Source organism: Pipra filicauda, unplaced genomic scaffold, assembly GCF_003945595.2.
Source record: "Pipra filicauda isolate LSUMZ 115617 unplaced genomic scaffold, ASM394559v2 scaffold86_size2582843_pilon, whole genome shotgun sequence".
NCBI classification, from domain to species: Eukaryota; Metazoa; Chordata; class Aves; order Passeriformes; family Pipridae; genus Pipra; species Pipra filicauda.
In genome coordinates, this window is record NW_024105053.1 from 1,496,776 (window position 1) to 1,520,530 (window position 23,755).

At 34.8% G+C, this 23,755-nt stretch overlaps 1 protein-coding gene across 27 annotated transcripts in view; it reads left to right on the forward strand.

Annotated features, from left to right (window-relative positions):
- Window positions 1–23,755, forward strand: part of SPEF2 (sperm flagellar 2) — a 78,507-nt gene that overhangs the window by 20,025 nt on the left and 34,727 nt on the right. For 21 of the 27 annotated variants that reach the window (XR_005567057.1, XM_027745598.2, XM_039390760.1 and 18 more), the window contains 15 exons: window positions 520–708; window positions 1,892–2,079; window positions 3,312–3,480; window positions 7,826–8,045; window positions 8,494–8,621; window positions 9,587–9,690; window positions 10,164–10,411; window positions 11,884–11,992; window positions 12,744–12,901; window positions 14,407–14,693; window positions 16,096–16,223; window positions 16,330–16,468; window positions 19,752–19,889; window positions 22,340–22,566; window positions 23,403–23,583. Coding sequence is in view for 25 of the 27 variants with exons in the window: in XM_027745598.2 (XP_027601399.2) it covers window positions 520–708; window positions 1,892–2,079; window positions 3,312–3,480; window positions 7,826–8,045; window positions 8,494–8,621; window positions 9,587–9,690; window positions 10,164–10,411; window positions 11,884–11,992; window positions 12,744–12,901; window positions 14,407–14,693; window positions 16,096–16,223; window positions 16,330–16,468; window positions 19,752–19,889; window positions 22,340–22,566; window positions 23,403–23,583 (2,613 nt within the window). In the remaining 2 variants the exon portion in view is untranslated. Of the gene's footprint in view, window positions 1–519; window positions 709–1,891; window positions 2,080–3,311; window positions 3,481–5,009; window positions 7,280–7,825; window positions 8,046–8,493; window positions 8,622–9,586; window positions 9,691–10,163; window positions 10,412–11,883; window positions 11,993–12,743; window positions 12,902–14,406; window positions 14,694–16,095; window positions 16,224–16,329; window positions 16,469–19,751; window positions 20,042–20,502; window positions 20,633–22,339; window positions 22,567–23,402; window positions 23,584–23,755 lie in introns of those variants that run through there. The other 6 variants (XM_039390756.1, XR_005567058.1, XM_027745606.2 and 3 more) reach the window with 6 other exon arrangements.

Sequence of the window (23,755 nt, forward strand, 5' to 3'; positions counted from 1 at the left end):
AAGATAATTACCCAAATCCCCAGAAGGAAGGTAGAATTTCAAACCTGTAGAAAAGAGAGTGATCAAGGATCCAGTAGAATGTGGCTGAGAATGGAAACTGGTGAATAGCAGAAATAAGTTAATTATTTGAGGAAAGGGTATATCTTTAGATGCAGAAGCCATTATTTAAAATGTGCTGCAGTTTCTTTGCGCATGGGAAATAACCACATTAAAATTGAGTTAATCTGACCAAATGTATTTTTACTGAATATCTCAGTTAAGACGTAGTTAGAATTCTCTTCTAGAGTTCTACAATTCTTACATAAATACTGCTGCTGTAAATCCTTACATAAATAGTACCACTTCTTACAAAAATAGTACTAATAAATAGATATCTTTGTTGTTCTGGATTTATGTGTCATATAAACAGGTGAGTGCTGTTATATAAACTCCACTTGTATTTCTCATATGAGACACTGATGAGTTGTCTAGGAAATAGTTTATAAACTGTGCTTAGTAGCATTATTTTTTGTCTTTTAGAAGGCTTACCGGGAGGAGCAGCTTGTTTACAGACTAATGAAACAATCTCAGCACGAGCGGAGGATTGCTGCTCAACTCATGCATGTTCGACATGAAAAAGAGGTGTTAAGGCAAAACAGAATTTTTAGGGAAAAACAATATGAAGAAAGACGGCAAAAAGAGTTCCAGGAAGCTCTTGACAGAGAAGCGGTAAAAGATTGTTTTGCTCTCTGAATTGCTACAGGACTATTAGAATGTTATTAAATGGAATTCTTATTGTCAACTTCAAGACTTTTCTCAGGACAGGATGATTTAATGATAAATATATTCTTTTATTTTTTAGTTCACAGTTACAGCTGACATGGGTGATAAGCAATAAGCATGTAACTGTAATTGTGGAACTGAGAGCATTTTGCAGTGTGTTAAAACTTTAGGGGAATTATGTAGGGAGGGAGGAAGAACAGCCCCCCATGGCAGGGGGATAATAAGGGATAAAGCTGAGCAACTTAAAGTCTAATTTTGATCTTTTTTTCTATACTAATTTTAACTTTGTAGGGAAACATCTCTGTGTGCTGAATTTAAAAGGCACAGTCTTGCAGAGGCAACAGGACAAAAGACAATAGCCTAAGATCTTGTTTCAAGAATCATGTTTTTAATTTCACTTAGATATAATATGTTAATGTCCATTTTTGACAAATGCTGGAGTGGTTACACTCATGAGTGCTTATTTCTTTCTACCTTGAAGCTTTCAGTTGATTAAAAGGACTTAAAATTCTGTGGAAAACTGCCCAGTGCAATGCTCATAGTAGGGCATAATGTGATCCTGTCAAAAACAAATAGCAACTCCAAATCCTCCAACACAGCTGGAGTCCTGTGTAATCAGCAGCTATCTGATCTCTTTAAGTACATCTCTTTAAGTATGCTTTCAGCCAAAAGCAGCACACCATCACAGAAATAATTTTCTACTATGACCAGAAATCTTTTTCGAAGATTGAACAACATCAATAATTTAAAATTATTTGAAGATCAGAATCTAGTAAGATAAATTATTTGTCACATTTTCTGAATGAGTAATTCCACTGAAACCTGTGATTTCACTGCCCCCAAGCACTCAATATGTTCTTAATCTGTTTGTCATTAAAGAAGTAAAGCATTTCTCCTTTACTGTATTTTAGCAGTTAGAAAGCAAACAAAGTGGAATTTATAGAATTAATAAAAGTTTTTAGATTAGTTTTTGTATTAGTCTGCTTGCTGGCTCTCCAGCTCTGGTGAGAAATGAGCTGTTTCTGTTTTGTGACTTAAATGAACAAGTTAATTTTAATTTCCAGGACTGTGCACCTCTGCACTTTCATTTTCATTGCAGTCTCAGATTTACTCTTTAAAAAAATTCCAGGCTCTTGCAAAACAAGAAAACATTGATAATGAAGAACAGATAATGAAAGAGAGAGAACAACATGAGAAAATTGCTGCTGAAAGAGCTCAGGCCCGCTATAAAAAACATTATTCTATGTGTTGGGAAGTGATGGGCCAAATCGTTGATATGTCGACAAAAGTAGGAGAATATCGCTACATGACAAAGAAGTGAGTATGGTAGCTGCTAGGCAAAAATAACAGCTGTAAGGTAGCTGTTAGGGTTCGTTATTCAGACTGCACTGTAACCAATTATGTAGTTTCTCAGACATTTTACATGACAGCTTCAGTTAGTTTGTGGGGGAAAATGGTAACATTAGTTTTGTGTGAGAATTCACTGGTGTGTAATACAGAGTGAACTAGTGCTACAGCCTTCACATAATTTCTTGAAGATGCAACTAACTTGAATCCTTAGGAGACCAAAATCCACTAGTGCCACAGCTAAACTACTGATTTCCTTTCTTGTGAACAAATTGTTTAGTTAATAAGTTAAAAACGGAATGGTTTCTAGATTGATCTAGTGGCTGAACACTTCCTCAGTGTAATATAAACTGGATGAATTTCCTAAGATAGGTAGCCCTGCCTGGACTGTCCAAAGAGTGGCAACTGAGCCCAAATTCTACTGAGTCCTACATGCTGTGATTCCCTCTGACATGCCCTAAATGTACAGGGTTTCTGAGAAGGCCCTAAAAGGGCAATAATCTCCACGTGCCTGTGCTGTAGAAGTGTTTAAAAAAACGCAGAGTGGGGCTTTGTAGCTGTAGTTCTTTCATTAGTATTCAGTGATTTGACTGTGGGGTAAGACTTACAGCATTAGAAAGTATACCAAAATCTTAATTGCTTTTTAATGTAATTGTATGTTAAAATAATACTATTTAACCATATGAAATATATCTGATTATATTTTATAGAAATTATATAAATTTAGGCTTGGTAGTTACATGATAAAATAGTCAGCCTAGACATAATTTAGTGAAATTACTAATTAAAAAAAAAAGGAGTTTAACTATTCATACAATTCTAAATTAATTTTAACTTGCAGTAAAAACATTCTATAGATTTTTGGCAAGAGGAGGCTTTACCCCACAAAACTAAGAATGTTTTGGGGCTGGCAAAAATAGCTATACCAAAACTGTTACTACACAGCTCTGCCAGCCAAATGTTGTGTGATAACACATTTGTGAAAGTACTGAAGCCTACAAGTGCCTACAGCTGTCTTAAAAGTAAACAAACATTTACAAAAAGCTGTAATAATTACAGAGAGCATTATAAGCTATAACTAGCTTAGCATGTACTTGTTTCATGATTAAGATTCTTATAAATTTGGGTCTACCATTTTCAAACATCTAACCCTTTAATTTTTGATTTGGAACTGTTTTGTTTTGTTTTTCTTTTTCCTGCAGCCGAGTTCCATTAAAACTGATGCTGGACTGGAAGGAATTTTTTTTAAATGGAAAACCAATATATGAACAAGCCTCAATTCAACCTTTGCCAAATGAACCTGGCCCAGAACAACTTGCAGAGATGAATAAAATGAGTCTATTAGATGAAAAAGATTATGGTGAATACAAGGTACACCAAACTGATAATACATAATGGAAGATAATACACCTTGCATTTTCAGCCAATTAGAATTTGGAGGTGTAGTTTATATTACCAGGTTTGAAAATGCAACAGAAAGTAACAAGTAAAAGCAGTAAAATTAAATACTATATATGTTACAATACTAGAAGTCTTAATTTCAGCAATTTTGAGTGAAAGCGGTCTAACAAGATTTATTGGTTTGAGTGATCCATTCATTTTAAGATAGTAATGTTTGTGAAAATTATTAAAAATGGCTGACTTTTTCTTAACCTTCTGTTGGAATAGAAATAACTATTTTTCAGGGTACCCTAAAACTTTTCTTCAACTTTACAACGCATTAGTGTAATTTCAAAATTTGAAGATGAAGGATGAATAGTTCCCTGTTAAAATATATTGTACAATTTTTTCAAAGTTACATTAATGGTGCTTTTCTTCGAAAAAAAAAATCCCATTACATATTTAGACCTCAAATAAGTTGATAAATAGAATGTGGCAAAATCATGGCAAATAACCTGTCTTTATCTTGTTGGGAATTTATAACTACAATATATATGTGCTTTTATTCACTTCCTGAGCCAATTGGTACGTTTTCTTTTGATTTATACTCCAATGAGTATAAAAGTTATGAGTTTCTGTGGCTTCGATCATAACGTTTTTCTGATGTATCTCTTTTTAAGGTCCTTATTCACAACATACCAACTCATGTAATGAACTTCATGATCACTTTCTTTAGGTGAAAAAAAGGCCCATACCCAAAGTAAACAGGAAGGACATACAGGATAGAAAGGCAGGAAACAGTGGGGAGCACTAATGAAAACTTAAGTTTTCAGTCATATTGTTTATATTATAAAGTCCTCTCTAGATGTAACATTAGTGAAGGTCACAAAGATTTATTGACACATTTAAAGCCTCTTTTTTTCTGCCAGGCTGTTTCAAATGCGCAGTCACGTAATTAATTTATTCACAGATGTTGTTAGTCTTATGCCTTTCTGAATCATTATTCATGAAAAGCTGGTATAATATGACATGTAAAATTGTTGGCATCGATTCATACTTATGTGTTCTGAAAACCTAAGTGAACAGCTAATGCCTTCAAAGTATTGCTTCTAGGTAAAACTGTATCAACAGGGCATTCTGGCAATGTTCATGCTCATTTTCCTAAACCTTTTGTAAAAAGCCCAAGGCAGGCAGTTTGGCATCTCTCAAGAATACTATGTTTACATTACATACTGACTAAAAGTATCAAGTATATTTGATAAAATACAAGAAAATGCAGTGCTATCAGTCCATTGCATATTAGACATTAGATTTAGCATGAAAGTGTTTGGAAACTACCATATTATCAGTCATGGCTAATCACATAATAAATCACCCCAAACAAGCATAACATTAGATACTACTCAAAATAGCAAATAATTTCTCGTTTCATTTGAAAGTATTGACCAGGAGTTATATAATGCTTACCTGGATGCCTGAAAACTTGTTTCTGACAGGTAAACTTCTTTACCTCATGGCAGGTACAGTCTAGCAATTTTCTGGTTAAAAGGGCAAGAGAGCCAAAAGGTGAGGGAACCCATTGTATTTGGAATTAATTTTTCTCAGAAGTCTAATAAAATTTTAAACAACTGATCCATCTCTACTTACATGGTTAAGGAAAAATGGTTCAGATAGTATAAGGATTTGGGGTTTTTAAGGATGTTTTTTCAATTACATATGAAGAAGTATGTTTTCTGAGATATTTTGGAAAGGAGATATTGTGCAACTCAAGAATTTTTTTTTTGTTTTATTAATTTGAAATTTTATTTTAAATTTAATTTAGCATGATAATGACGTGTTTTTCTATCTAATACACATATGTTCAAAATAAACAGTGATCAAATTCTATTAGTAGAATGTATGGTGTCGCAATACATCATTCAGAAAGTAGATTCAGGAAAAGGTTGCATATTCTATCCAGAATATGAATTCAAAACATTAACTTTCAGTAGAATTTTAAAACTCTTCACTTTTGTTGATGGTGATGAAATATTTAATTTTATATATGTGTGTACATATATATATGAGATAGACATCTATATTTATTGTATATAATATATAGATATATAATTTTATAGAATGACACAGTTGTTTGCATTTAACGAGATGTGAAAGTCATTTAGTTCAGCCTCTTTCCTTAGAGCAGGGCCAACATCTGAGTCAGATAAGGTTGCTCAACACCTTGTCTGGTCAACTTCCAAGTGTTTCAAGGATAGAGATTCAACAGTCTCTGCAACCTGTTCCAATGTTTAACCACTCTCATTGTGAACAATTTTTTTTTATCATTTTTTTACCTACTTGGCATTTCTCTTGCTGAAACTTTTGACTTTACCTGTCAACCTTTTATTGACACCCCAAATGAGGTGACAAGCTAGAATCTAACAGGAAATATTATTAGTCAACATAACTTCCAAACAGGTGTTTAGTATGCTGCAACCAAATAAATATTAATACAGGACTAGTATTATCCTGCATATTAAAATGTTGTCTTTCAACTTCTTACAGCATAAACTGCGCGTAAACTTTGCTAGTGCTACAAGATGCAATACTGGTAGAGTATATATTAGAGTGGCAAAAGTGTAATTCTGTGTTCCGTTCTTTTGACTACATCCTTCCATTCTTATCTTTCTTCTGATGTGATTCTCAGTAAGAGGATCTTTACTAGCAAAACCTCATTAAGCTGTACACTGGTAAATCATAAATTGCTATTGATCTCAGAGTACGTGAACTGGAAGTTTCTACTCAGAATTTCCTTACCTTAAATTGTTTGAATTGATTTGGGTTGTTGGGTTTGGTTTTTTTTTCTCTCTTTTGAATGCTTTCTAGGCAAATATATATTTGAAATCTATCCATAAAATTTTCAAAGATTTATGTGGGATACTGGACAGTAATGTTGCCCAGTTTTAGAAGGCAGAATGGTAGAATATTGGATTTCTATTACAAAAATCTGCTACTGATTAATTCTATGGTATTGGTGAAATTATTTTTCATGTTTATGGAATTAAAAAAGTGATTATAGGAATCTTTTTGGGGGTTTGCACAGCAAAGTCCTGGCAGCAGAGGGGCTACAGAGGTGGGTTCTCTGAGAATCTACTGGGAGCTTCCACCATATCCGACTGAGCCAACGCCAGTTGGCTCCGAGTTGGACCCACCACTGGCCAAAGCTGAGGTGGTGACAACTCTGTGATAACATATTTAAGAAGAAAAAAAAGGTTTTGCACAGAGAAGTAATTGAGGCCACAGAAGAGAGGAGTGAGAATATGTGAGAGCAATAGTTCTGCAGACACCAAAGTCAGTGGAGAATGACAGGGAGGAGGTGCTTCAGGTGCCGGAGCTGAGATCCACCTACTGCCCCTGGAGGACCCCACACTAGAGCAGGTGGATGCCCAAAAGAAGGCTGTGACTTCATGAGAAGGCTGTGCTGGAGTAGGCTCCTGGCAGGATCTGTGGCCTGTGGAGTGAGGAGCCCACAATGGAGCAGGTTTGTTGGCAGGACTTGGGACCCCATGGGGGATTCGTCCTGGTACAGCCTGTTCCTGAAGAACTGCACTCCATAGAAGGGACCCACACCGGAGCAGTTCATGAACTGTAGCCCATGAGAAGAACTTGAGCTGGAGATGTTCAGGGAGGACTGGCTCATGTGGTAAGGACTCCGTGCTGGAGCAAGGGAAGAACTTCTCTCCATCAGGAGGAAGAAGCAACAGAAACAACATGTGATTCCCTGTTCCCCCGCTGTGCTGAGCAGGAAGAGGTAGAGAATTGGGAATAAAGCTAAGTCTAGTAAGGAAGGAGGGGTGAGGGGAAAATGTTTTTTAGGATTTAGTTTAGTTCTCGCTATCATGCTCTGATTTTGGTACGTAATAAATTCAACTAATTTTACCAAGCTGAGCCCATTTTGCCCATGACGGTAACTGGTGAGTGATCCCTCCCTGTCCTTATCTCAACCCATGCACCTTTTGTTATATTTTCTCTCCCCTGTCCTGTTGGTTAGGGGAGTGATAGAGTGGCTTTGGTGAGCACCTGGCATCCAGCCAGAGGCAAAACATCACAGAACCCATGTAAGTGTTTGTAGGAGTACTTGTCTCTTAACTAGTTATTAGTGAATATCAAGACATGTTTAATGATTATGATATAATTATACCTTTTAACAAGGGTCTATTCTAAAAAATATTTTATTATTTAATACTATTCAAATTTGGTTTTTTTATGTATTGTATTTGTGTATAAATACATATATCTAGAAAAATGAAATACAAGGCATATTGAGACATGATTTGCTAATTTGTCATTTATACAGAGTATGACAGGGGCATGGAGTCCAACTGAAGAGAACAGTGAAAACAAACCTCCTCTTAATAATAACATATTGGGTCATGTGCTTCGTAGACTGATGGAGTTGTTCTATCCTCCACAACCCAAACCTTCACCACGTATACTTACTTCATTTCCTGTCAAGGGATGTATTTTGGGAAAAATTTTTAGTGGAAAAACTACCTGTGCGAAGTTTATTGAAAAAGGTAGAGGTTGTTTGTGTTTTTTTGCCTGAAATTCTTTGAAACTTTTATTTGTATTAAAATCTCACTCTTACAATAAAAATTGTTTGGGCAAATCCTTGAATTACTAATTCTTGAACCTCAGGTACATCTGTATTTTATGTGGGTTGGTTGCATATCATTCCTTCATTATCTTACAAAATAAGATTAGAAACACCCAACCCTGAAAGTAGTATTAATATAGTATTACTTCTGCATTGCAAATTTGAAAATGCTTTTGGTAAATTTTGGAGTTATTTGTTTTAGAGGAGACTGGCAAGGTGGCTAGTGATTGTAGATACAGACTGCAGTGGTTAGAGAGAAGAAAGAGCGGAAACAACGTTTATTATAGTATTAATTTAACTGCCTGTAGTAGTTTCTCTGCGTAGGCTCAACTTAAACTACAAAGTTATTTAATTTTTTTGTGTATTAGTTTGCAATATTCAGGTACTATCTGTCGATACTCTGGTTTGGGAGGCCATCGAGTCTTTTCTTAAGAATGAAATGAAAAGTGAACATGATATGATTCCACATGAAAAGAGTTCTGGGGAACAAAATAAGGTAAGCATTTTTCTTAGTTTTCATTTTGGCTCCAACAGGTAGATGAGAATGAAATATGTAAGGAAGAAAGCATGTTTCAATTTTTGCTCAATTTCAAACTTAATTCTACATTATGACGTAAGACTTCAAGAGTCAACTTGAATTGACAGTCTTGGTTTTTTCTGTTATAGAACAGTCAAGAGGGCCTATCCAAGGTTTGTAAACCAATTTTAGTTTCTACTTTATGAAGCAGCATTAATTAAAATGGTTAAATTAATTAAAAGGTTACACCTTTTCATCATTCTAAATTTTATTACCTCACTGCAAGCATTTTATGTATGAAATATGAAAATCTATTCCTCTGTATGTTGGTTAGAGAGTTATACATATTGTCGAAGTTCTATATTTTCATGTTAAATCTCAAATTCACAGAAGATATGGTATTTTCTGTGTCATTTCTGAGTTAGCAAAACTGTATTCTTGATTTTGCAACTGCCAAGCAGATAATTTATTCAATGACAATGTTTCTTTCCTTTACATTAAAAATGCTTAATTCTACAACAATTTCTTTGACTTTAGTGCTCTTTGAGAAATACTTCAAAAGCTAAAATACAAAAGAATCTCTGTAGAATTAATGAATTGATATGCTACGTAGGAAACCATCAGTGGATTTATGGTAGTGAAAATCAATCAAAGTAAGCTTAGAACCAGAACACTTCTTTATTTTTTGACCTTCATATCCTTTGTTTCTCAACCATGTTTCTTTTGGCATTGTTGCAAATGTAGTGATGGAAATCAGATGAAGATTTTGATTAAACTATGCATTTTTTACAGTTAGAACTATTCTCCTTAATAGAAAAAGAAACCCTGTTAAATATAAATTAAAAAAAATAAAAAATAAATAGTATGTAATACAAAAAGTAAAATCATACTCTTTTTGACAATGACTGTTGTGAACATTGAGCATACAGTGCACTCTTCCACAGCTGTCTGTACGTGCCCAGCTTGGTGCCGCATCGCAGAAATGGTTGAAGAAAGGAAAAAGTATTCCTGATGAACTACTAATTGACCTCTTGTTGGAAGCCATTAAGTATGAGATTATATAAACACTTGGTTTTGTCTACTCTTGTTTGACAGACAATTGTCTCAACTACCCTGATGTGCCTTTAGCACTGAAGTTCCTGCATGAATATGATTTAAGTTATACTGCCATTAGTATACTTCAGAGTTACAGAACAGATTTTACTATTTGTTACCTCAGTACAAAAGTTAGTGAGAAAACAGTGAAATTATACTTCTAAAAAGAGCTCCTATACAGGTTTTGAAAATTCTATTTATCAAGACAGCAAAAATAGTTTTATTTCTGATTTTTTTTCACTTTTAATTAAACTTAGAGTTATTTTTTCAGATTTACAGTTTAATAATATCTGTCATATTCTGTATTCATCAGTATATTTAATATACTGAATTAATAATGAAAGACTGCTTGAGCAAGCTCTTCTTTAGTTTTTATTATTATGCTATCAATTCACAGTATAATTCTGGTTCTTCATTTACTTTTAGCCAAATACCACCAGAGAAGGGGTGGATTGTGGAAGGGTTTCCAATGACTATTAATCAGGCAAAGCTATTTGACAAAGCCTATACAGGGAATGATCCAGAGGAAAAAGAGGCAATTCCTGGAAGGCTCTCACTTGCTATTGATCCCAGAGCCCCTAACGAGCCTCCTGTTACCTCACCTGCATTTGATGTTTCTGTATTATTGGATATTTCAGACACTGTGGTACTGAAACGTGCAGCTAACATGAAGTGTAAGTTTCCAACTACTATTACCAAAGTAAAATGATAAGCAGATATCTGTAAGTTGTACTTACCAATGAAAAATAGCATTACTGCACAATTTCTCTACATCTCGCAGTATCACTTTCATTAATTGTGGCTTGAATTATTATTTCAAATACTTCTGTTTGTTTCAGTCAAAGGTGAATCAGAAGTATGCAAGTGGATGTGTATATGCTTTTTTGCATTTGTACTGAACTCTCACTGGAGCTGAGATAGTACAGTGGCTGGTGTTAGATATCACATAAAACAGCAGCTGGGAGAAACACAAGTTACAACAGATGCAGAAATATCCCTCAATATAGATAAATGTATAGAAATAGTATTTTTCTTCAGGAAACACATTTGGAAAGGGATGAAGGAAATTATAAACAGAGGGATGTGCCAATATTCATTCTCTGAGAGTGCCAAAATTAATTCCCTATTGATTACTGCCTCTGTCTTGTCTTCAGTTAGTCAGCGAATGATCAGAAATTGTCATTTTAGGCCAACCAAGACAAAAGCCTCAAAGGCCTCTTGAGAGTTGTTTCACTTTCAGACTACACATTTTAAATTACCCTAACACACGTTGTCAAAACATAAGTTTTTTTCATTAATATGTCCCATATTATCCAAAATTATAGGAGATTCTTCTTTATTTTCACTGCAGCACACAGGTGGCATATAACTTAAATTAAAGCACAATTTACATTTAACTTCTATGTAGATGTAGGAGTGAGGATGAGACAAAATTTTCAGAGTTCTTGCTAACAACATAGTGAAGATAAATGTATAGACACTTGAAATTCTTCATAAATTTAAGATCTTGTTTGGCCAAAACAATTGGAACACGTGACAATGCGTGATGTAATCTCAGAAATACAAACAGAATTTATTTCATGTTATGTAATGTGGTGATACAGTCAAAAGAACAATATATCAGAATTTTTTAAATTTGGCTTATTTCTAATGAATTAAAGGTTTCTTAAAATTAGAAAAGACTCAGAGAGAGACAATACCTTGTCGTTTCATGCAGGAATATCTGCTCATTGTGGAAAGAAGTAGGTACTTCAAGGAAGATTCAGATAAGACAGGGAAAATACCTTCTAACTGGTAGAGTAGATAAGGCTGAAATAGCCTGCCCACAGGAATGCTCCATCTCTTCAACTGGAGATTTCTGTGCCTGCAAAGCATGCATTAGGAAATGTTAGTGCTATAATTGGCTATGCGTTTAAAAGGAAGAGGCAAGACAGTGGTTTTAAGTCCTTTACAGCTTGATTTTGTATTTCTATAATGTTCTCTGACTTCTCCTTTCTTTTAGGAAGTTCGATACTCAATTTTTAAATGAAGAAGTATAAGATCAAGGACCACTGAAATTTTTCTTATAATAATTATCTTACTTTGCAGAAATAACTGAATGATTGCCTTTTTCGATATATGCTCGTATATGCTCTTTTCCACACAGTAGATAAATCAAAGTCATCTCAAACTGAACAGGAGAACAGTGATCAAAATTCAGATCCTGAAATCCTAGAAGAGAGGATTGACTTGGACAAGGACCAGGTCGTACATAGGTAAGTTATATGAAGTACAAAAAAGTTGCTCCAGTAGATGTTTAGGCATATAACTAATTTGAATCTCATATGTGATCCATGACAATAGTGACATGCTTAATTTAAAGAACTTACTTAGGTGTTTCTCTAATGTGAAGCCTAAAGGATATTTTCATTGTTTGCACAATATAAATAATCCTAGAAAATTAGAATTCATGTGGTTTGATTTTCCAAATTACTCTTCCAGGTAGAATTTAGTCTTCAGATATATACTGCATAAACTATATGTATACATATTTGTATCTATATATATCTATATGGCATGCATGATGTAACTGCCTTTGGGTGAAATACATTGAGTTAGAGATTTTCTAAAATGCTATTTTCCATTTCTACATTTATAAAAAGCACTTAGTTTTCCAATTTTAATTAAATCACTAGATTATTAACTTTACACAAAGAGCAAAATCAAGAACAACAAGTCTTGTTTCTAAATATTTGATAATACTAACTACTTCGGACTATTATTTGTTATTATTGGTTTAGTTGTGCTATAGGAAAGTAGGTTTAGCTTGTGACAAGAAAGAGGAAGAAAGACTAGCTAACAGAAGGATTTTGAAAATTTTCCTGTGTTTAAAATGAAGAGTTTGTTGTGGATGGAGTTGTTTTAGTGTTGAGATGGTCTGCCTTTTCTTTTGTTTGCTAATTTTCAAAAATGTTTGATTTTCCACTACTTAGATTTTAATTTCATACATTAATATGATTTTTGTAGAATTTCAGGCTTTCTAGACACATGGCCAAAATTGGAGAAATGGTTTTCAGTCCATCAAAATATTCTAGTGAGTGTAAATGCAGAGACAGAAGAAAGTCATGTGTGTGAAACAGTGAAGGAAATTATAATGGAAGAAATTGCGAAAAACCAGAATAGAAGTAAGTTTTCATGTTCTTACTTTCTAGACATCAGTAACAAAAGACTTTCTTCTCTATAATTAGTAATTACTATATAACACTATATGGCAACCTGCATTTTTGCTGCCCCTGGAAGACTTTGGAGTTGTGTGAGTTAGTGATACCTGAACCAGTACCCTGAACTTTTCTGTTGTGTTTTTACCTTTTCAGAGGATATGGACCAATTTCACATAAAATTTAAATTAAAGCATTAAATTCAGTCTTTCTTCCTGGATTAAAAATTACAGATAGCATTTTCATCCTATGAAAATGATACAATGGTGTATAGCATAATGGTATAAGAAAGTCTAACTTGTCATTATCAAAATGTATTCATTTAGCAGCAGCAGCAGCATAAAAATATGGATAACTAGGAGTGGTTTTGATATGAATTTTGGTACATCTTTATTCCGTTTCTCTTCTTAATCAAGCAGAAAATAATAAAAAAGGAAAAATAGGTGAAGTATCCAGGGAAACAAATACATCAAGTAGGCCTGTGAATAATCAGAGGTTTTTTTCATAGCTATTATGAGAAAGTCTTGATGTGTCTTCTACCGCCAAAAGGAAAAAAAAAGAATTAACTGGAAAAGTACTTTTTACAGTAAAATTTTATCCCACTACTCATGCATAAGGTCTCTAGTTCATGAAAAATTCTTGGAAATACCACAGCTGACAGAAAATTGGATAGAGTGTTTTCAAAAAGCTACCTAGTTGGAATTGAGGTTTTTTTACATGCTTGGTATAATTAATAGCCCTGCTGGAGTGGGTGGCAAAATTCCTATTGATGCAAATGGAGTGGAGATTTTCTAGTTAGAATCCAGCTATTGTATAGAAGTACTGTAAAGGACTATTTATTCCCTATGGAAAAATAATCCCTGTGGCCAATTAATAATGTTTAATTTCATATTTATGTTGATATCTTCCAAGCTGTCCTTCACTATTAGGTTCATATAAGCAGGTTGGTGGAACATGACTTACCTTTAGTGACTCCATGCTGACTACTCCTGATCACCTTCTTGTCCTCCGTGTGAGTAGAGATGGCCTCCAGGTGAGGTGCTCCATCACCTTTCCAGGATTTGAGGTGAGGCTGACTGACTGGTAGTTCCCTGTGTCCTTCTTGCCCCTTTTGAAGACCAGGGTGACATTTGCTTTCTCCCAGTCCTCAGTCATCCCTCTTGATCTCATGACCTTTCAAAGGTGATCATGAGCAGCCTGGCTATGATGTCTGCCAGCTCTCTCAGCACTCATGGAGCATTCTGCCAGGGCCTGTGGACTTGTGGATGTCAAGTTTGTTTAGCTGTTCTCTGACCCAATCCTCCTTGAGCACTGCTGATTTCATGAGTATATTTTCTGATTAACAGCATCTAAGTAATGAAATAGTGAATCTGTCCCATTATTTTGAACTTGTCAGAGTAGCATACGTGTCTAATTCTGTTTATTGATACTTAAAATACGTTTGAAGGTACTAATTGTACATTTATATCAAGGGTCTACTCAAGAAATAGCACCAGCAGAAGAAAAGCCTTTACCAGATACAGAAGAAAAGCCTTTACTAGATACAGATGTAAAGCCTTTACCAGATACAGAAGAAAAGCCTTTACCAGATACAGAAGAAAAGCCTTTACCAGACACAGAAGAAAAGCCTTTACCAGTTACAGAAGAAAAGCCTTTACCAGTTACAGATGATCTGCTTCCTCCCTCTCCTGAGACACCACCACCACCAATAGAACCAGGATCAGATGAATGGATTTATGTAGATGAACCACTTCCCCAGGTATGTTAATTCAGGATTAAACGTCTTAAATATCAAAGTACATATTTTTTTTAGTATTCTATGTATGTTCTACTTAAACTTTTTACATCAGTGCATGTTATTTTCTTCAGTATTTTTCAATGTACGTTAAGCTAGTACTGTGTGATAAATAATATACAAACAATCATTCCTTCTAAAATACATAAAATAAGGGAACATACTTTAAAATTTTGATTTTTCTTTCTAAGTTCTTTAGAATTATTATTAAGAACACAGATGCCTGTGTTCTTAATAATAATCCATTTTACTGTTGTGATATATTGATACAGACTCACTAGATCAGTTTTCTGTCTCTGACAAGGGGCAGCTGTGGATCTCATGCAAAGAGTAAGAATGGGGAGTGTGTGCACTAATCTTTCTCCTAGGATACTTTTTTCCTTACCTGTTTTCTCCAAAGGCATCTTTCTAGATTCCAGTGATCTGTTTAGAGCTTTCCTGAAGTTGCTTTGTATCTGCATCTTAATGTTTAGTAGCTCTCAATAAACTTTTTTTTCATGATTCTGTGTTTTAGCTGCTTTAGTTGCTTTTTTGAATCAATTTGCTTTTTGTTCTCCATGGAATAGGCTGCATAATTATGTTAATTCGGAAAAAAAGTTTCTCTCTCTTTGTTCTAAACCATTCTTTGCTTGAATTTGATGACTCTAATTCATGAATTGTGAGGTACAATGAATAATAATTCTATAATCACTCTCTGAAGGTATTTAAGATGTGTCACTGGCATCTCTTATATGTTCATGTTGCTCAATGTTGCTTTTCTTCTCCAATCCAGTTGTAATCTAGTCTAGTTCTCTTGTAAGTCTTTGGAGATGGGAAGCCGGGACTGCATGCAGTTTTTCGGATGTAGATTTCGAGGGTGGACATTGAAACTTGAAATTTTGTTACTAATTCCTTTCTTAATATTTACCAGTTTTTCCTTCATGACTGCTTATGCTTGGTTTCCTCTGACCATGGGCTTTATTTATATTTCACGACAGTCAGTCAGTGAAACGTCACTTTTGTAACACTGGACGGTCAGCTTAGATCTTTACAAGCTCAAACAGAAATGACCAAATTTTCATACTTCAGTATTCACTCAGTATCATCACTTAGTTTATGAGCATATCCAAAACCATAGATACTGGAGTATTCTGCTGGAACCTACCAGTCCTTTTGAGACCTGCCAATTTTTTCAAAGAAATGCACAGGATAAAACTATATGTTGTTACAATGTCTATGATCAGTTGTAAATCAAAAAAAATATATAGTGGAAAAAAAGTAATATGATTTAACGAAATAATTTTTTCATGTATTTACTAATGCTACGGATAAATGAGCTACCAAGAAATATATCATTTAATGTTGATGTTTTTTAAAAAATTCACAGGAGATAATTGATTTTTTAGTACCTTACTGGGAAATGATAGAAAATACATATATTAATACCATCAAAACTGTACTTAGATGCCTAAGAGATGAACAATACGCGATGATTCATTACATAACAGATATTAGGTGAGTAGAAATAGTATCTTATTACCTTAAATGTTAGTGTATTTTATTTTTCATATGGCATTCTGTATGTCATTTAACACCAAAATTATTTTACCATAATTTACAGAGAAAATTTCCAAGATTATTTGAAACGTCCACATCTTAAGCAGGAGTTTGTATCTCAGTGGCAAACAGATTTTAATTCGATTTCTGATGACTTGCGAGATGATGAGGAAACAAAAGCTGAACTACACCAAAGAGTTACTGTAAGTAAATGGCAAAAGTTACAATATATCATAGACTATTATTCATTGTATACAAGCTTGATATGACATGACCGATATTATTTACTTCTTTTTCCTTCTTTACAACTCCTCTTAAACTATTTAATTTACTCTTGTGCATAAAGTGTTCTTCACAGTTATTTCTCTGTTGTTTGGCCATAATATTCTTAAGTCTTGCTTTAATTTTTAGGTTACACTGTGGTATCATGGTACACTGCTCTTTTTTTCTTTAAATTTGATGGGTTTCAGAGATTTTACAAGTTTAGCCATTTCTATCACAATCTAACAAATCTTGGCAAGATTTTAGTTTTTCCATAAGTTATATATGGTAATATATGTTTTCTTTCATTCATACAAAGTACAGAGAATTTCTTTGAAATGTTTTGATTCAGGTAGATCTTTGCTAGGTCATATATGTCCTGAGTGTTCTTCTTCACAAAAATCTGTGACATTAAAAGTTCTGACATAGCCAGATTTAACATAAGCCAAAAGTACAACTGTCTTTGATTTTATCAGATTCCCATTTCAGAACAGACATAATTTTTAGTTGAGTCGTATCAGGAAAAATGCTCCCAAAAAAGGGGAAAAAGAATACTGACAACGTTGCTAGTAAAAGGCAACATTTGTGGAATCGTGGATAAATTCACTGAGATGGAAAAAGCACTAGATGGACCTTCTTTTCTGTAGAATTATTTCAATAGAATGAATTAGAGGACTTAAAAATCATCATCCATAGTCCTAATTTCTACTAAGTGGAATTATAAAAAGACTGGAATCACTCTGTGCTATATTTTAGAAAGGTAAAATTAAAATATTTGGACTGTTGTATATAACAGAAATCCATGTTTGACATTGTCCAGTTCAGATTCTGTTAAGAGGAGGTGGTACTCCCATATGATGCAGTGAGACTCAGTTACTGTGATAAGGCTAAACATTTTGGAGTGAATAAATGATTTTCAGATATTTTTTCTTTGAGTGACCCATTCTATTCCTTGTAGATCCCAAACCTTTGGGTGATTGTGAAGATGATACCTCCTCTATGCTTTTAGGCCATGCCCATTGTACGTCCCTGACTGTAAGAATTCTGTCAGCCATCCTTCCTTGATGCTAGAAAAAAAGAGGAAATGAAAGCAGTGATAATCTTCAGAATGTTTTTCCTCAAACTCCTAGACTGCTCAACTCTGTCATCTCAGCTGATCCTCTCCTAAAACACTAGAAAGGGCCAACTGTAAAACCTGAAAACAAAATTTCTCTGGTATCGACTGGAAAATATAAAATCCCACCCCATCTTGTGATGTACGAGAACTTTCTTAAAGGCCTAAAGCCCAAAGGCCAGCCAAGACTTCCTTTGACATGCTGTTGTGGTTTAACCCCAGCCAGCATCTAAGCCCCATGTAGCCACTCCTTCCCTCCCCCACCAGTGGGATTGGGGAGAGAATCATAAAAGCTAGAAAACTTGTGGGCTGAGATAAAGAGAGTTTAACAGGTAAAGCAAAAATCATGCACCAAGCAAAGAAAAACAAGGAATTCATTCACCACTCCAGTCCATGGGCATGCAGAGACCCCACATCAGAGCAGGCTCCCGGCAGGAACTGTGGCCTGTGCGGAAGAGCACAGGCAGGAGCAGATGTTCTGGCAGGGCATAGAGTGTACATACTGGAGCAGTGCAATCCTGAAGGGCTGCACACATAGAAAGGACCCACACTGGAGCAGCTCTTCAATTACTAAATTCTCTGGGAAGGACTCACACTGGAGAAATCCATGAAAGACTGTATCCCATGGGAGGAACCTCACTCTGGAGCAGGGAAAGAATTCAAGGGGGAAGAAGGGGCAAATGCAACGTATAATAAACTGACCACAACCACCCATTCCCCATTTTCCCTGTGCCAGGTAGGAGGTGGGATGTAGAAGGGTCAGGAGTGAAGTTGAGCCTGGGAAAAAGAATGGGCGGGGTAAGGTGGTTTTAGTTTTGCGTTATTTCTCATTATTCTGCTCTGTTATTAATTGGCATTAAATTAAGTTAATTTTCCCAAATCAAGTCTGTTTTGCACAGAGGTGAGTGATCTCCCCATCATTATCTCGACGCATGAACTTTTCAATCATATTTTCTCCTCCTTTCCTGTGAGGAGTACTAATAGAACAGTTTGGTGGACAGCTGGCAGCCAGCCAAGGTCAACCCACCACTGCCAACAGATAAGTTGTGTGCTTATATACTTTTATATTCAGCAGCATATCTTTAGGTATATATTCTACAATGTGGACAATGATGAATATCTGATTGTCTGCACCTTGAGTACCTTCTAGCCATCACTAATGTATTTGGGCTTCCTATTTGTCAGCTTCCCTGTGGCTTTTGTTCAACAGAGGATGAGTGAATTTGTCTGAAATCTTTGGACAGGGAGAGACTAACAGGATTTGACATAATAGTCTGAGACCAAAACCTGGTGAATATGGAATCACCTCAACTGAAGCTAAGCTCCTCATGGCAGGGCTTGTAGTCTGGAACACTTAACACCTTTTTTATTCCAGAACAGGTCAGGTGAGGCGGAACTGCTTGGAGCCCAACAGACAGGTCATCTGGTCCTACCTTAGCACTGCATTTAACAGATCTCTTCCTATGACCTCTTACAACATAGTGGTTTGTTCACGCTATTTCCGTGCAGAGATGGTAATAGGGAACAAGGGATTTGCAAGGATGTTTGATGCTTAGTAGGTCTTCAGTGCTGTCAGTGAGCCACATAGTTCTGCTATTAGATGTAGACATTAGTTGAAGAGCCCTTAATTAAAAGAATGTTAGAGAAAAATGGCATGGAGGTAATCCAAATTGGAACACCTCTTGAAATCTGGCATAATTTTCTCAGAATTTTTCATATTGCACATCCCTTTAGAGTATTATTCTTAGTGTATTGGTTAGCAAACCATCCAACTGCAAAGTTGGTGCAGTTGGGAGCTTAGCTATTCATAGTCTCCTGTTTGTCTAGCTTAGATAGATTATCTCTGCCTGAGGAAAAGCAAGGCAGCCTGCACATTGAACTCAGGTCTTTGTATTCTTCTCTGTGGTACATTTGTAAAGCCACTTTCTGTCAGCTCTCTATAAGCATGTGACTTGACCAGGCTTTGATATTTATGGCAATAAAGAAAAACCCCAAATGAGACAATGCTCTATACACAGCCCCCCCCCCCCAAAATTAATAATAAATATATAAAATAAAGTTATTTAAGTTTTCTTTCATAATTAGTTATCATATTTGATTTTGTGTTTTAGGACCTAAGAGATCTTCTCTGGGATATCTGTGTCAGCAGAAGGGAAGAAGCAGAGCAGGAACGTGTTGATATCATGAATAAAGGCTGGCTGCCAGATCACAGGGGAATTGCAATGAACCATTTCTTTTCACTTATGCAGGTATGGACCACTACAGAGTCTGCAATGGAAGGGGACAATGACTTCGATTTGGAGGACAGTAAGCCTGAGAGAAATGTGTGAGAGACTGAGAATTAGTTAAGCAAATCTTCATGTCTCTTCTGAATTTATCTGGGAAGCTGAGAGACAAAAAGGTGACATTCCATAAAGGCAGGAAAGGTTAAGAAAAATACCATTGTTGTTGTCCAACCCCCCCAAACTTTCAATCTCTGTTATACAGTGCTACTTTTTGCTATTTTATCACTCCAGTGAATCTGATTTTTTTAACAGAAATGTTACAGATATTTATCCTTCTATAATCATATTGACATCTCCATTTAATTTGTGAAGTACATAATTCTCCTCTGTTGTTGACTTACTTGATGTTACAGTATTTCCTGTATCTCAAAATTATTTCAGTTGTAACTTCACCAATGTGGCTTGAAATTTTACCTACACACTGAAAAAAAACCAAAAAGCAAGGTATGTTTTTGATATTGAGATGTCATTTGTTGCTCTTGAGAAAACCCATTCAAATATGACCCAGCTTTCAGATATCTAACCTTAAATTTTTCAAGAGCAGTAAAGTAAGATTTCCCTGTTACTTCTGTTCTAGGTGCATAAATTTGGTTTAGAACTGGACTGGAATAGACTAGACTAGACAGGCTTTTCTGTAAATGGAAGTGAAAATTCTGTGAAAGTTTTGGCACTTTAAAGAAGACAATAAAAACAGTGCTTTAAACACATACCTTGTGATGATGATTTAGCTGAAAAAAGCAGACCTAAGCAGTTTAGGGTGGGTTTCATGCCTTTAATTCTCTGTGTGATTTTTATATGTTTAATAAACAAGGGAGCCACTCTCTTATCTCGTATGAGTGTTATGGTAATTTAAATATGAAGTTTGTGAAACAGTCTGTTGCTGCAGTAAGTAAATTGTTAACTTCATTTTAAAAGAGTCTAAGTAATGCCCTAAAGAAAGACTTAAGGCCACTGACTAAAGAGAGAGGTTGAAATATCAAATAACTCCTGACTAGCTGAACCACATTCATCCTGTAATTAGAGTATTTATAGACCTGACTATTTAAAAAATCCATCTTGAATTATATGCATAAAGAAGACAAATTAAAGTAATGTTACAGACCTTAAATATTTTATTATTCTCCTTTTATAATCATATATAACTTTGCAATCCTGATTCTGACAGAATTTCATGGACAGATATGATGCAGTCCAGTGGAGATTCACTGTGAATCTAATTTGATCTGTCTTGTGTGTATATGCAGAGTAACTCTTTCAAATTACAAACACATGTATTAACCATAGATAAGCTTTTATTTTCATAAAGGAAAATTTAAAGGAATACATTATTTCTTTCTTTAGTCTAGTATATACTTCCCAAAATAACTGAATTATTAATCCTAAAACTGCAGAACTAAAAATATAATAACTGTAACTTTATGTAATGACTTTTTTTTTTTAGAAACAGCCAGAAACAGGTTTCTTTGATATTGAGCTCTCCATCTGTGGGTTTTTCTGTTGAAAGTTTCATATGTTCCCCAGGTGGCTCTGTAACTGCATGAACATATAGATTTGTATAAATGCCATTTATCAGATTTCATTCCATCTTTCTGTGTACACACAGTTATAATAGAATATATTTCCTCCTTAACTTATGGATGAGTACTGGTTTACACCACAAAGGTTTTATCCTTTGTTTTGTGAATGTGGTTTTGTGCATTTTCCCATGAATATTTAGTGCTGTTTTGTCAGTTAGAGACTAACACCATACTGTATCAATAAATCAAAACATGACAGGTGTTAAATGTTTCTTGAATCTTACTTGATTTCTTCTGAGATGATTCACACAAAAAGATCTTCAAGACACTTAGGTGTGTAAAGCGTGTTGATTTCTTTGATCCAGAAAAACTGTATGACTTGTAAAATGTTCTCCATCCATAGCCCTTTTTATTTTATGGTATTAAGGATTTTATTTCCTTTGAAAAAGAAGATCCACGTAATATGCTGGCATACTTGCTACTATAGAAATATATATACATCAAAATATATTGTGATTAAATGTAATACGCATTAGGCTGATGGTGTGACTCTTTGGGGTGGTCCTGTGCAGGGCTATGAGCTGGACTTGATGATCCTTGTGGGCCCCTTCCAATTCAGCGTATTCTGTGATTCTGTGATTATTTATTGTAGAGGATTTTTCCTATTTTTGCTATTTTAACAACCAAGATTCTTATTACTCCTTAGAAATAGCAGTGTGAATACAGTATAGATGCAAGTAGAAGTATGCATTGAGTACGCTATAAATGGTTATGCTTCTTTCTGTCCTTCAAACTCTTAGGATTTAGAATTGTTTCTGATAAGATGTATTTAAAAAAGTAACAGAACTTTGTTCTGTCCTATTTTGAATTACAATTCTTCTGTCTTTTCTTCTCGAGGTTGAAATGGATCGTTTCCAAGATACAAAGAGAATTCTTCATGACTACTATAGGTCAATGGAAGGAAAAATCCCAACAGAAGACAGTAAAGATTTTACTAGAATCCCACTGTTAGATATTTTTGATGTAAAGCAAAAGGAAGATGTAGATAAGGAAGATGTAGATAAGAAAGATGTAGAGCAGAAGGAAGCTGTAGAGCAGAAGGAAGATGAAGACAAATCAAAAAGGTAGAAATGCATTATTAAATTATACAAATATGAACAAATACAATGCACTGATAACTTTGTGGGTGAATGTGGAAGTATATGTGTGTATACTTAGAAGGATAGGGAAACAAGAATTTTTAGCCAGGGATTATACTCAAATGATGGATCTTATGTCATCTTATAGGTTATATGTACCCCTGATTTTTTTACTGATTTACCTGTATCACTTTCACTAATGCATCCCTGAACTGTAAAATGTAAAGGCTGCCTTAGGAGTAAATCTACTGTAGAAATGTTTCCTATGTCCCTTTGTGTTGCTGATCATTTCCAGCACAATCCTCACATAAATAAGTTAAAATATTATTGTGGAACATTAGCAGGTTTAAAATTTGCACCAATTAACATAATTAAATGGGTTGTGTAATGACAAATGTAAATCAAAGCAACCTACAAAGATGCACAGAACTAAATGCCATATTAAAAGGTAAGGGATACCATCAGATAATTTCACAATATAAAAAATGCCATCAGTATTGACACCTGCTTTTTAACTTACTTGCAGTGCATTTAGAAAATGTCTTAGTATTAAAACTCTGCTTCTAACTCATGTGTAATTCATCAGCAAATCACACAGTTATTTGCTGTAGTTTTATCCATCTGTTTGTATTCCTTAGCTGTTAATTGTTAAACTGGACAGTTTTCTTCTCATACACACTCTTCTTCACTTTTGGTCATTTCCTCTTGCTATTGGAAATTTTGAAAATAGCATTCTAATTTTTTTGGCATATTCTCTGATATGGTTACTAACACTTTTTGCAAAGGGATGTGTCAATTATTGCTTATATTTTATTTTTGAGGATTCCTCTGGTTTCTTGGAAACTGTTTTCACCAGAAATTAATGCTGAGACAGAAAACAAGAGAACTCTACAGGCAAGTCCTAACGTTGAGAATTCTGAAAATAGACTGGCTACTTGCAGGAATGATGAAAGGCTTATTATTTATACATGGCAAAAAGCAGTAACAGCAGTATCAAATATGGTAAGGAATATTTTATTTACTTAACCATTTCTGGATCATACATTCAAAGCCACCCATTCAGCAGGCAGCCTAAACACATCATCTTTGCACTGTGTATCTCAATTTCATGCCTCTTGCTCTGCTGCTGATATTTCCATTGAACATTTTTGTAGTTCTATGAGGAAAGTGTTGG